Below are 15,413 nucleotides of genomic sequence, written 5' to 3' on the forward strand. Positions count from 1 at the left end.
CTCACCAATATGGCTTTAGGCCGAAATTCTCAACTTCTCATGCTCTAATTGACGCCACACAGTTCATACGCTCACAACTCGACCTTAAAACAACTGTATTGGGCTTATTTTTGGACTTTTCTAAGGCCTTTGACATGGTCGATCATAGTATTTTAATAAGTAAATTAAATAGTTACGCTATTCATGGTGTTCCCCTCTCTTGGTTTGATTCTTATCTATCTGGAAGGGTACAGAGTGTGAGCCTGGGTGGAGTATCCTCTCAGCCCTTACCTATTCGGAAGGGTGTCCCGCAAGGCCCCGTTCTAGGCCCTATTTTATTTCTCCTATATATCAATGATCTTGTTATAGACCTGGGCCCTTCAGTGTATCCTGTATTATTTGCTGATGACAAAAACTTCTTCATCACTGGCACCAATCTACCATTGGCAATAACCTCTGCCCAAGTCCTTCTGAACAGAGTCCAGGCGTGATGCCTTACGAATAACATGACCATTAATAGCAAAAAAAGTCAAATAGTATTATTCAGAACCCCCTACAACAAAGACGTAATTCAACCTGCTCTTGGTCTCAAGTACTCCTCCGACATCCTCCCACAAGTGGAGGCTGCCAAGTTTCTTGGTGTATTTATTGACTCATGCTTGTCCTTCTCAAATCATATTTCTTACATCACATCAATAATTTTGAGACATGTAGCTGTGATTAACCGTGTGAATTATTTTTTTCCTCGTGACATCCTAATTACCCTCTAGTATTCATTTATTTTTCCTTGCCTTTCTTATTGCGGATCAGTTTGGGGAAATACAAAACGGTCCTTCACTAAAAAACTCAAATTTGCCCAAAACCGCGCCATTAAAGCAGTTTTTTGGCTTCCCTGTCTATCTCCAACTCGTGATTTGTATTCAGATTTTGGCATAGCTCCACTTGATCAAATCATACAAAACTAAATTTATCGCCTGCTTACTCTGCTTTCCACAATAATCTTCCACCTCAAATCCTAACCTATTATAATATTAATAATTCGGAAGCCCACTGTCTCCGTTCATCCAATAGAGCCTTTAAAATTCCTAAATGCGTTTCAAGTGCTGCCTAGCAATCTCCCATTTACAAATCTATTATTCAATGGAACAAAATTCCCTCCAGTATTGAACTTGCCACAAGTTTTTGCAAGTTGTATAAAAATGTAACAAAACTTGATATTATAATTTAATCTTTCCATTTTTAACAAATTTGCTCTAATTAACCATGTTTTATTCTTCTATTATTTTTTTTTCAGTGTTACTTTAAATTTTTTTCTTTTTTTGGTCCTTAACATTATTGCTGTTTGTGTCATGTTTTTATTCGAATAAATTGAATTGAATTGAGATGCCTATATAGTGCCCCAATGTCGTCTTTGCCGGTGGCATTTTCTAGCTCCTTGGTCTTGCCTTGGACGAACTGTTTCTTGTCGCGATGGAAGAGTTTATTTCTCACACAATGCTGACATATTACCACTGAGGCGAGCCTGCCAGCGTTGTTCTATAGCTTTCAGGGTTTCGTCTGACAAGCCATTGATATTTGCGTGACTGCCTTCGACCAACAGAGGACTTAGCAGTTTTTAAGATATACTGCAATCTTTTAGACTGTGGAGAATGAAGCAGGGAACCCTAGCACCTGACTCACATTTCTTGAGACTTAGACGAAGATATGCACCTCCGAGTCTGTGGTCAGTATTGCCTAGTTCACCTCTCCTGTTCGTTCGGCAGCTGGTGTTAGACGATCTCCATCTCTGACTTACGATGACATAATCTATCATCTTCTTGATTTTCACGTCGTTGCTGTACTAAGTCTGTTTGTGTATCCTCTTCCCTTGAAAGTATGTGTTTGAGATAGCGAGGTTATTTGCTGCGCAAAGTAACAAAAGACGGGTACCTTTTTCATTGACATGGTCTGGAGTCGCTCCACCTATCATACAAAACCATATGCCAGCTGGGTCTGAGACAGTGGCGTTAAAGTTTATCGCGACATATCCATGGAGTGATATCAGTGGAGTGATAATGTCATCGCGACATATCCAGGAGAATAACGCTGACAACTGAGAGTAAAATTCGTCTTTTGTAGGCTCATCAGCATCATTGGTTGGGGCGTAACACACTATTATACTGCACTTCCTATGCTTGTGCTGAAGCCGTGCTATCATTATCCTGTCAGAGATTTGCTGGGATGATATAAGACACTTTTTTACGTTCGCAGTCATCACAAGGCCAACACCATTCTGGCGGACTGACAGGTTTCCAGACCCAAGCAAGTAATATCCATCCCCAATGGATTCAGAGTTATCGCCGAGAAGATGTGTCTCGGTGATATCTGCTATTGAGATTCTATTGCTTCTCAATTCCCGAGCGGGAACGACTTTTGATGCAGGGAAGTTAAGCATCAAAATATTCCAGGTGGCGATTTGAAGACCACCATGGTCAATTAGGTTTAGTTGTTGGTGAGAGCTCGGTCCATGGGCAGGCAGGGGTAGATAATCAGAAGGGAGTAAAGTATCCAAAACAGTGTCTGTTCTTTTCGCGGCAATCATTTTCAAATGAAGGTAATCCAAATGAAAATAAATAATTACATTTAATACATCCATGAACCCTTTTGTAGATATTTTACGGTCCCATCCACAAAAATATAGAATTTTATTCTTTTTTTCAAAATGTAAGATCGCGAATGCACGTTTATTTTCGTTTTTTTCCCAGGGATTATGGCATCGAACCAACGATTCTAAAATATCAGAAGACAGCTCATTCAAACAGAAACAAATTCAAGGACCCTTTTAGAGCAGCCAAAAAGACTTTGCCACAGTAAAGTGGTGTCTTGCGCCATTTTGTGGCACCAAACAACAATTTTGATCCAAAAAGGGAAAAATTGCAATCGATTGAAAATTCTGGGATACCCAATCAAAAAACTATATATTGAGATTTCATGTTTCAGAAGCAGTAATAACGCAAAATGACGCATTTGTTCCTAAAGAGTCGAGTAAATAAATTAAAAAATAAATAAATTAAAAAATTACTATTTATGAAAAAAAGAATAAATTAAAAAGAGCCATACAAATTAAACAGTTAATATTGACACTCAGTTTAAAGCTTCATTTAACCAAGTTGGTTCACTTTATGTTCAATCAAATTATGTACAGTAATGTATAATTTCGCATCAGCTATCATGAAGGGGGGCGGTTACACAAAAAACGCATACAAAATTTATTTATTTTCATATTTTTACTTTTTTACGAGTCAAACAAACATTTCGGGGGGGGGGGGGGTCAAGCCCCCAAACTCCCCCCCTCTGGGTACCGCCTTGTAAAGAAAAAAAACAAGTTTTTTTTTCAAATGCAAGGAGCGATATTAAAACTTAAAATGAATATAAATTATTCCATATATGACGGAGGCTGCCCCCTCCTCAATATAGCGCTCTTTACGCTTAAGTTTGACCTTTTGCCCCAGTTACTTAAGAAGGAATGCTAAAACACAAAGGTCGTTTAATTGATTAAAAATATTTTTAAAGTACTACACAACTTTAGCGTAAAGAGCAAGGGGTTGGGGAGGAGGCAGCCTCAGCATATACGGAATAACTTCTGTTTGTTTTAAGCTTTATTGTCACTTTTCATTTTCATTTGAAAAAAAAAACCCTGTTTCTTGTTTAGTAACAGTAGATCATACTTTTATAATCGATAAACGTCTCGGAGCTTTCTTTAAATAAAATTGCAATTCAGCTCCTTCTTTGGACGTCTATACTATATTTTGTATTAAATTATGTACTATATTTTGTATTATATCATATTTTGCATTTGTATTAAGTTATATATTATATTATGTAAAATTATATTTTGTATCAAATATATATTAATTATTAAATATTTTTGGTCTTGACTGATGTATGAATGTTGAATGTCTTGTCTGAGTCTTTTTTCTCTGATTTTGATGCTGCGTCGAAGGGTTTCTTCCCTCTTTGTCTTTGATGGGTAACCAATAAATAGATTGATAAATTAATTATAAATGATTAAATTAGTTTATGTTTAATTAAATTAAAAGGTAAAAACAAATTATTACATAACAATTCATTTGTGTAGACTACTTGCACGAAAGAGGGGGGGGGAGGTGCGTGTGAATAGATCTTTGAAAGAAAAAATAACGTTAAGGTATGTGGCTGCACGGACTAGATTTTACAAGACACCTTAAAACTTAGAAAATTATACTAAAAAATGCTTTTAACTTAAAATTACTTGCACTTAAAAAATACTTAAAAACTTACATAAGAAATACTTAAGAAGTTAAAAAATACTTACAAAAAATTCGACTTGATGATTGATATCATTTTGGTTTTTGACAAAATTTTCAATTTGAACATCTAGAGCGGTAGCGGTCCGTTTGAAATATTTATGGAATCCATTTCGAACAGCTATGCATGCAAAAGTTGTGTTGTTGACCAATGCTGAACGTAAATCAGTCAATTTTCCTGGGCCAAATTTTCGCGGGTTGTTGTAGATGGCACACGTTATCAAAAAATCTAGAAGAGGGATTTTATCACCAGGGTTGTAGAGTCGATGTGAACTTAAATAAGACTTATTAATAAAAAAAAAAAAAAACATTCAACATCAAATACCCCCCTCTCTCCCCGCAAGGCTCAATGACCAATAATGCAGGGAAAAAAACAGTGTTTCAACACTCAGTGTTGAAACATTGAGTGTTTATGCCAGTATTCTCAGTTGAGAATCAAACTTAGGGCACTTGAGAACTGACAGAACTTAACCAGCCCTAAATCTGATTTGCGAATTTTTTTTTCAGTCGGATAAAATATAGGTAAATATACCTTTTAATTAATTAATATAAATATTCAAAAGTACTAAAATTAATACAGTGGAGAAAGATCCGACTTAATATTTGAAATTAGGGGTCAGAGTCGATGTATCTCCTAAGGGCAATTTATTATTCCTTTATCCCATCCTCACCTTAAAGAATGGACAATGGTAGAAGGCTGGGATAGAGTTAATTTAATCAAAACTTGAGAGATTTAGCGATCTTTTGAAATGTTGACACGGATTAGCGGCACCCGTTTAAATCAAAATGATCTAAAAGCCACTATAGTATAGATCTAGGAGCGACATGATATCTGACACACCCAGAGAGGGGATGGCCAAATCAGAAGAAACATTGGCCAGCTGCTAATCCATGAAATCAAAATCGTATCAGGACTGATAGCAATCAACTTACCTTGGGGGTCATTGACGGGACCTTAGGGTCTGCGGCACCCAGCTCCATTTACACAGACACGTTACACTTTTTGTGAATCAGATTAAAGATTGAGCCTTAATCCATTTGATTTTAGGACCCAAGTCCCCCTACATAACTCCGGATACATTAAGCATCCATGGAAAATTTATCCATACCCTTCATGCATATATTAAGTGGAATGTTATACCCTTTCTCAACTAAAAATTATGCCAGGATTGACCTCTCTTTAGTTTAATACTCCCAGACGGGTTCCTACAAACTTTAACAAACCTCCAACCTACCCGTTTAGATTAGATAGAAAAATCTACAGTTTATTATATACGAAAACAAATAAGGGCTGTCATCACCCGTGAGGAATTCTAGGAACCAAGTTCCCCTACAAGACCCCAAATACATTAAGAATCCATGGATAATGTCTCTTGATGGACTCATTAAGTGGAAGGTTACACCTTGTTCAGGTATAAAATCATGCTAGTATTGACATTTCTATAGTTCTATAGTTTAAGAGCCCTGAACGTGGTCCTAGAACCTGTGACAAACCTCTAACCCACCCATTTAGATCCTACAGGTGAAATTTTATGACCCAAGGCAAGTCCTCCTCCATGGTCATATACATTAAGTATCTCTGGATAATGCAGGGCTGCCACAGGTTCAACGAATCAGAAATAGGGACTTTAGGGATTTTTTGGCGGAGAAAAAGAGACCTTTAGAGAAGTTCTTGACCCAAAAAAGTACTGTATAAATGACACAATCAACATCATACTCGATATTCAAATCGATGTCTCATAAATCTGAAACCTTTCTGGTCGGCAATGAAGTGTCATCATCTTTTCGAAAGACATGGGCAATATCAATAAGACCCGAACCCTTGACTTTCCATTTGGATCTTCTCTGGTTAATTTTTTCTTGATTTTCGACTATGAATGTACAGAAATTCGAAAAATACACAAGTTATTGCTTTGACTAATGACCAGAAAATCATCACAAGACCGCAACATTTCAAAATCACTTTTTGCGTGTTGTTTTTTTCTGGCTTTGGCTTTGCTCCCTTTAGATCAGTGGTTCCGAACCCATCTCGTAATATTTAAATTTTGTTATTCAAAAGTTTACGTGTATTCACTTGTAGGAAGCTTAAAATGCCATTCACCTGGTATCCTTGAAAAATTGTCTGAATATGACACGTTTTATATAATATACGACATCATTATAATACAACCATGAATATTTTTGCCCTTTAAATGCATATGAATGTGGCGTCATTCACATGAAAAATGTTTTATCACAATTAAGACTCTAAATAATAGCCAGATCAAGGGTAGACATGTTCTGCCCATGACCCACCAAAATATTGCCAAGCCCCACTGGTAGGGCCTGCGCCTCACACTGGGAATCACGGCTTTAGACCTTCAAAAGTGTAGTTATCAGCAACTGCCTTTATTTCTGCAAATAAGTACCTAGTTGCTTTCAATAGCTGCTGATTCCTTTTTCTGTCTGGTGTGCAACCCAAGCGATCAATCCTAAATGGTTTGGGCAAGCGAATTTCAATCAGGTCTTTCTTCTCAATGCCCATTTAAAGCCAATTTCTGGCTTCTTCAAACTTATTACCAGAAGCTTCCTCCTTGTACTTAGCGGTTTATTTTTTCTCGTAATGACTTTTCAAGAGCCTCTTTTCTTCAGTTGTTAGAAAAAGCTCAGCAAGCATTTGCTTTTCCTTTTCTGCCTTTTATGCTAGCTTCCATCGGTGTTCTTCACTTTTTTTCAAACTCTCTCTAGATCTTGACACAACTTTCATAGCTTGAAACTAAAATTTTGTTTCACAGCCTTTGTTTTGATTGATGATGGGAGAGTACTTTACTGCTGAAGAAAGTAGCATGCCCATATACTACTCGTTTTTACATCATTTGCAGAAAAAGGTTCAAGTTAAGATTTGAAACCTCACACTTCGTAGTCAAGCCCAGAGCAATATGCCATGAGTATTAACACGAGTATATCAATCTTATACTACATAAAGGCATAAAGATGAAACATTGGAAGCATAAAAATGCTTTCGCTTTTTTGGTTGGGTTTGACATCAATGGCTACTTTGACATCAATGGCTACTTTGACATCAATGGCTACTTTGACATCAATGGCTACTTTGACATCAGTGGTTACTTTGAAATCAATGGCTTCTTTGACATCAGTGACTTCTTTGAAAACAGTGACTACTTTGAATCAAGTGAATACTGTGACTAAAGTGGTTACTGTGACATCAATGGTTACTTTGACATCAATGGTTACTTTGACATCAATGGCTTCTGTGACATCAATGTCTTCTTTGAAATAAGGGGTTACTTTGAATCCAATGATTTCTTTGACATCAGTGGCTTCTTTGACAACAGTGACTACTGTGACATCCAGATGAATACTGTGACATCAATGACTACTTTGACATCAGTGGTTACTTTGACATCAGTGGCTACTTTGACATCAATGGCTACTTTGACATCAATGGCTACTTTGACATCAATGGCTACTTTGACATCAATGGCTACTTTGACATCAATGGCTACTTTGACATCAATGGCTACTTTGGTGAAGCTATTAGTCCATCAAGAACAAACTGGGAAAAAATATCGAATCTCTCGGAATCCACATCTAAAAAAAAAACAAAATACAAAAATGGGTGGCAGCTTAAGCGACTTCAGAGCCCAAGGACATTAAATCTATCTAGCAAACCAAAAAGACATCTTAGTTGAAGTTGACCTTGCAAAAAGAGACTGTGGGAGTTTAGGGAAATTTAAGGACCTTCTCCAGTTTTAGGGACTTTAGGGACCTTGTGGCAGCCCTGATAATTTCTCTTCATGGATAAATTAATTGGATGGCTATACATTGTTTAGATAAAAATCATATCATGATTGACGTCTCTATAGTTTGAGGGCCCTGGATGGTGTCTACGCCCCACCCCCTTCCACCAATTCAGATTCAATAAAAATATATATTGAAAGAATGTCTGTACATTTTCTAGCTACAATTAAATAATATATATATGTATATATATGTATATATAGAAAAAAACAAGCTAGTAATTGCATTTACTGCATTTACCCGTTGCTTTTGAAAGCAGATGAAATAAAAAATGTATTGTCGATATGCAATATAACCCAAGTGATCATTTCACCTATCAAGAAACAGTGTGATAAATAAACAAAACAAACAGTTTCACCGGGGAAGGGTGGTATTTTGATAAATATTGTTCTTAGAGGATGTCTCCAGCCCCCCATCGTCTGTACAGGTAATTAAATATGAAGAAAATCTTTCATTCTACACCCAAAATGCTTCCGAAATTATGAGTTGTCACAATTCCAGCACCTACTACAAGTTTAACCCATATATAATTCAAGAAATAAAGTGAGATTTGGGGTATATCCCCCCTCTACATTGATACAAAACATTTGAACATTTGTCGTCTTAAAGAACAGTACTGGAGGTTTTTGATACCTACCCAAACAGACACATCCGCTGACTTGTGAGCCCTCCCTGCTGAAACAAAATCCTGTGCCCGTGCCCAGGTTAAAGCTCTTCATAAGAGATAACCAGTCAAGTCTCAAACCCCTGAAGAGGATCTACCATTCTTTATCCCTGGAGGAGGTGCAAAACATATATTTTACAGACATTCCCCTTATTTTTTCCCCTTACCAAAAATTTAAAAATGTGTTTCTAAAAACTGTCTCGTGAGAAAAATTGTGGCTGATTCATTAATGGTAGCTATTATTCCGATTAGTTTTAATTGCAATATATTATAAAAAGTAAGGATGAAGTATTTCTCATAAAAGCCATGTAGGCCCACGTTGATCTCACATCTTGCTTATCCATCACATTTTTTTTTTTTTTAGAAAAAGCTCATTAAATCAGGGGCAAAATAGCCTTAAAATTTTAATTTACCCATCTCGGAAAGGGCAACCCGTATCTACAAAAAATCTTTGGAAGTCCAAATGGACGAGTGTGCTCCCGGCTGGGAAGCCTTGATATTCTCCCAGAGCTTATGTTTAATTAAACAAAAAAACGAGTTTTTTCAACTGAAAGTTGAACTGATACTGACGAATAACAGTTGTTCGGTAGTGTCCACCGATGGCAGTTCAGAAAAACCGATAGCCGCGATTTTGTGCAAATCGCGGCTATTGGCAAATGACTCACTTTATGATTGTTAGGTATTTGATTTTAATTCTTATAATTTCGTCTTTTATTGAATTGTATTTATCTTTTAATTTTTTGGCTGGTTTTTTCATTGGTTTTTAATTGGTTTTGTTGACTTTCCGCGCTTGTTTTTTGTTTTTTTCTTCGGCATTTTCCTTGTTTATATTATTTTGTTCACACTGAAGAAGAGAGGCGATTGTTCTCTCGAGATATTCGCTTTGTGTGTTTCTTCAGTATTAACGTTTGGCCTTTAGAAACCCCATTTTTGATCATTTTCTTTCTTTGAAAAGCCGATGTGGTTTAAGAAATTATCTAATTATATTGAATTAGAAAAAACCCTAGCAAATGATAAATACATTAGATTATGAGGAAATTTTAAAACTAATCTTAATTTGTAAAAACAGTTTCATGATTTTTATTTCCGCTTTCATATAATGGTACTTGTATGATATAGCCCCGACCTAATAGTCTTGCTCTAAGAAGAACCTGTTTCTCTGACGCTTAATCCTAATGAAATATACCTAAGTATTATAAAAATATGATACTTTAGAAACAAATTTGGGTTATATATTTCCACATTAGGGAAGGGGGTAAAGTATAGCGGGTCTGCATGCCTAATTTATTAGGTACGAATATTATGCATATTATGAAGTAAGAATTGTTTTCTAACTTCACACTGTCCAAATACTTTACCCCCAGCCCCTAATGTGCAAACATATAGCCCAAATTATATATTTTCCATCTATTCTGTCACTTCTCTTTGTCTTGTCTCACACTAACCTGAAAGAAACTAACGAAAAAAAAAATCGGTTCTATAGTGCCCCAATGAATGAACAACTTGAGCGGTAGGGCGTTTATCATACAAGTGCCTTTATAATTAATAAAAGGATAAAAAAGCACTCCTTCTTACCAATGACTGCGTCACCAAGGAACTCTAGCCTCTGATAGCACTCCGCAACAATTGAATGAGTCTGGGGATACGAGGGATGAGTCATTGCCTGAGCGAGAAACCCAATGTTTTCAAAAGTGTATCCAATCGTTTCTTCTATAAAGCGGAAGAACTTTTCCTCCTCTTGAATCTTCTGCGCAAGTAATTTCGGCTCAAAGTTCTTATTGAATGGTGGACAAACTAGATTGGAGACTTCTTCATAGGAGAAGGGGGTCACTTTCAGTCCAATTGAGCGAATAAACTGCTTGGTATGATTATCACCTAAGAAATAAAAAATATTTTGAAATCTATTGTAGTATTTATAGGGCTATAATGAGAGAAAGGTTGAGATGGCTAGGATAGGGTCTGCTGATGGACGATGAGAGATTGCGCAAGATCATCCTTCTTGGCCATCCGTCTAGGGCCAAACGAAAAGCAAGTCCCCCCGAATGGGCTGGGAGGATGTCGTAAGGAAAGATTTAACGTCAATGGGAACTTCTTGGGAGGTTGTAAAGAAGGAGGCTTTGAATAGATAGGGATGGAGAGTGCTGCTGTGAGTTGTTAGTAGTAGTAGTATGGTAGTATTTCTTTGTTTTTTTATTATTTTTTTTTTTTTTGGCAGGGACCTTTAGCAAGATACAGATTGCCAGAAATCGTTTGTGCAATTTGTGCAATGCTAAAATTAAGATACGTGTTAATACGTATCATTCATAAATCTTTGCGTTTTATTGACAGGTATGACTATTATACAACTTGTCATCAGACGTATTAGAAATATCATGTTTGGTAAAATTATTTATCATGTAGCATGTCATCAACTGTATGTAGATGCAGTTTTTCTTCTTTTTTTGTTCTTGTTATTTAAATTAAGACTTGTTTTTTAGTTCTTTTTTATTTTCTTGTAATTTCTTATTTCCACATTGTTGCAAAATCCTTAATTGTTTTATATTGCTTTTTTTTCGGCCAGCAGAGGCTATAGGGGTGAAGCCAACCCCTAAGAATAAGGGCTATAGAGTGCTTTGATTTTTAGCTTTTTAAATTAGCCGAAAATAACCCTTGTTTCTTGACTCCTTAATTATTTTTATATTATTTTCAGACGTCACGCGCAGCCAGTGTAGTCTAGAGTGTATTTATGACTCTTCCCAGGGAGAGTCCATGCTATCTATATAAGTAATTTAAATGGACAAATGCGACACTTGGACCTTACAGTCCTTACCGGTGGTGCTGATTTCCGTTTCATGGCCCCAGATTTCTCCAGGCACCATTTAGAGCTGGGTCAACACTTGCTGAGCTTACAGAGTCACGCCACTGACCCCCGTTCCAAACCAAATAATCAGTGACCACAGGACTCGAGCCCCTGTCCTCATGCACAAAGGATTTTAAGCCTGGTGTACTAACCACTCGGCTAGGAGGTTAAATGGAAGCTATTATCAAACAGTTCGTGGTAACGAACTGTAAGTAAGGAGCGACCCGGCTCAATGGTAACCGAAACTCTAAAAAACGGAATTTTGATACCAATAGATACATCAAAAGAATCAGATTTTAATTCTGATTTAAAATATATAAGTTTCATCAAGTTTAAACTTACCCATCAAAAGTTACGCGCCTGAGAAAATTTGGCTGATTTTCGAGAAAAGGGGGAAAGACCCCCTAAAAGTTATAGAACCTTAATGAAAATCACACCATCATATTCAGTGTATCAGAGAACCCTACTGTAGAGGTTTCAAGCTCCTATCTACAAAAATGTGGAATTTTGCATTTTTTGCCAGAAGAAAGATCACGGGTGCGTGTTTATTTGTTTATTTGTTTTTTTTCCCCCCAGGGGTGATCGTATTGACCCAGTGGTCCTAGAATATTGTAGGAGGGCTCATTGGAACGGAAATTAAAAGTTGTAGTGCCCTTTTTAAGTGACCCAAAAAATGGAGGGCAACTAGGCCCCCTCCCACGCTCATTTTTTTCCCAAAGTCACCCGATCAAAATTTTGAGATAGCCATTTTGTTCAGCATAGTCGAAAATCTAATAAATATGTCTTTTACCATGACTTGGGCCCCCAGAGGGCCCAGGGGAAGGAGTGTACGTTATGAAATGTGCCCAGTGCTTGTATTTTGTTTTGTTTATTGGGACGTATACAGACTTTTTCAGGAAGAATTTTTATCGGGTCGGGGGGGGGGCTGAAAGAGGTGGCTACTCGCGAGAATCTTTCCGTGGAGGATGTTTCTTTGGGGGAAGGGACATTTCTATGAAGGGGGTGCCGGATTTCCAAGCATTATTTAAAATACGATCAGAAATTAAATTTAAAAAAACAAGTTTTTTCAACTGAAAGTAAGAAGCAACATTAGAACTTAAAATGAACAGAAATTATTACGTATATGAGGGGGTTCTCCCCCAAACCAATACCTCGCTCTTTACACTATAGTTTTTTTAGTGCTTTCAAAAGAGCTATCTATTCTAATTAACGGCCTTTGTGATTAAGGGGTCATTTTTAAAGAATTGGAACAAAATTTGAACTTTAGCTTAAAGAGCAAGAGATTGACTAAGGGGCAAACCCCCTAATATAAGAATTGAAAATCTATGAATATAGAAGTTTGCTATGTAAGTTAATTCGTAAGGTACGCATATTTATTACTAACAAAACCATTAATAAATAAAATTCAACAATTTTCGAGAAAGCCATTTAACAAAATAAAAGGAAAACAATAACATTTTGTTTTAATTGCAAATTTTTTAAGTTAACTTTAACGAAATTCACACCATCAGATTCAGCTTATCAACGAATATTATTAAAGAAGCTTCAAACTCCTATCTGCAAAAATGTGAAATTTTGCATTTTTAATTAATTTTAATGAAAATTAAACCATCACATTCAGCTTATCATATAATTCGATAAAAAAGGTTTCAGGCTTATAACTGAAAAATGGTGGAAATTTGCATTGTTTGCTGGAAAAGAGATCACGATGCGTGTTTTTTTCCAAGGGTGATAATTTCGACCCAGGGGTCAGATAATATTTTGAGAGGGCTCATTCAACCGGAAATTAAGAGGTCTAGTGCCCTTTTTAAGTGACCAAAAAACTTCATTTTTTTTAACAAAGTCACTTGATTGAAATTTTGAGATAGCCTTTTGGTTCAGCCTACTCGAAAAATGTAAAAACTATGTCTCTAAGGATGACTTAACCCCCCTCAGTCCCAAGTGGAAGGGCTGCAAGTTTCGAACTTTGCCCATTGTTTACATATAGTATAGGTTATTGCGAAGTATACAGATATTTCCCGGGGGGATTTTTTCTGGTAGGGGTGGGGAGGGAGTTGTTTTACGTGCGAGGATCTTTCCATAGAGGAATTTTTCATGGGGAAGGGAATTTTTCATCAAGGGGATACTGGAATTCCCAGCATTATTTAACAAACGATCAGAAATTAAATTAAAAAAAATGTTTCTTCAACTGAAAGTAAAGAAGAACATGTCAAGCTTTACTAACAGAAATTATTACATATATTAGGGGGTTCGCCCTGTCGTCAATACCTCACTTTTTACACAAACGTTTTTCTTGGTACTTGGTGATTCAGGGGTTTGTGAATCAAATTTTTTTTTTAACTTTTAACGTGAAGAGCGTGGTATTGACTAAGGGGAGAACCCCCTCATATACGTAATAAAAAAAAATAATAAAAAAAGAACAAGCGATACGGCTCAATAGAAATCGAAACTTTCAAAAACGGAATTTGATGTCAATAAATGTATCAAAAGTATGTGTTTATATTGCTGATTCTAAACATATAAATTTTGTTAAGTTGTATTACTCATCAAAGACTACGAGCCTGAGAAAATCTACCCAATTTTTTTAAGAGGGGGGAAACATCCCCTACAAGTGAAATAATTTTAGTGAAAATCACACCGTCAGATTCAGCGTATCAGAAAACCCTATTACATAGGTTTCAAGCTCATATCTGCAAAAATCTGAAATTTTGAATTTTTTGCCAGAAGAAAAATATACGAATATAGAAGTTAGTTACGTAAGTTAATTTGTAAATTACGTCATAACCAAATTTAGAGACGTCCATTTAGCAAAAGAAAAGTAAAATTTTTATGCAAATTTTGTTTACTTATTCAATGACGGTGAGCCAAAATAAAAGCTGCATTAATTAAAAAACGATCAGAAATTAAATAAAAAAAACAAGTTTTTTAAAATGAAAGTAAGGAGCGACACTAAAACTTAAAACGAACAGAAATTATTCCGTATATGAAAGGGGCTGTCCCCTCCTCGACGCCTCGCTCTTTGCGCAAAAGTTTTTTATTGTTTAAAAAAAATAGAGTTGTGAGAAAGTCAAACTTTAACGTAAAGAGCGAGGCGATAAAGAGAGGACAGCCCCTTTCATATACGCAATAATTTCTGTTTGTTTTAAGTTTTAATGCCACTCCTTACTTTCAGTTAAAAAAAACTTGTTTTTTTTATATTTAATATGGAGAAGGAGCAAGCTGAAGTCAGGAAAAACAATTAATAATAAAAACATAGATGCACTAAGAGAAGCTATTTTCTTTATAATTTACTTTTGGTACTTATCTGTTATCCAGTACACACTCTAGAATTTGGATATATAAAATCAGACAATAGGCGGGTTATTGCTGTTTGTATACGGAGACAGTTAGCTTCAGCTCGGTGGAAAACTATATTGTAGATGGATTTTAATAAATATTTAGATGATATTTTGGTTAGGTTAGGTTACATTTTGCATGCAGCCCCGCTACTTAACCCCCACCCCACCCCCCTAATGCGCAAATACAAAGCCCAAATCATATATACTCTATTTAACTCCCAAATGTATCAGTTGTTTCAACCCCGTACCCATAGATCCAAATTCTCGAGTGTGTACTGGCTAACAGATAAGTGTCTTTTTTTAAATATGTGATTACAAGATGTTAAATGTATGTTTCTTGGGGTAACAACCCAAACTCCCTTCCAAATGGTTGGACATAATACGAGATTATAAACAAAACTTTTTGTTTTTATATGGGTTTATGAACATCTGATACCGACAAAATAGTTGAAACTGTCAAAATGAGC

The 15,413-nt window shown here is 36.1% G+C and overlaps 1 protein-coding gene across 2 annotated transcripts in view; it reads right to left on the minus strand.

Moving 5' to 3' along the window:
- Positions 1-15,413, minus strand: part of Dcr-2 (Endoribonuclease Dcr-2) — a 247,146-nt gene that overhangs the window by 15,185 nt on the left and 216,548 nt on the right. For both annotated transcript variants that reach the window (XM_089101646.1, XM_089101647.1), the window contains exons 19-20: positions 10,345-10,644; positions 4,313-4,533 (exon numbers count right to left, since the gene is read on the minus strand). In XM_089101646.1, coding sequence (XP_088957772.1) covers positions 4,313-4,533; positions 10,345-10,644 — 521 coding nt within the window. The remainder of the gene's footprint in view (positions 1-4,312; positions 4,534-10,344; positions 10,645-15,413) is intronic.

The sequence above is a fragment of the Artemia sp. Qi Xiang Cuo genome, chromosome 15 (assembly GCF_049724085.1).
Source record: "Artemia sp. Qi Xiang Cuo chromosome 15, ASM4972408v1, whole genome shotgun sequence".
In the NCBI taxonomy this organism is placed as follows: domain Eukaryota; kingdom Metazoa; phylum Arthropoda; class Branchiopoda; order Anostraca; family Artemiidae; genus Artemia; species Artemia sp. Qi Xiang Cuo.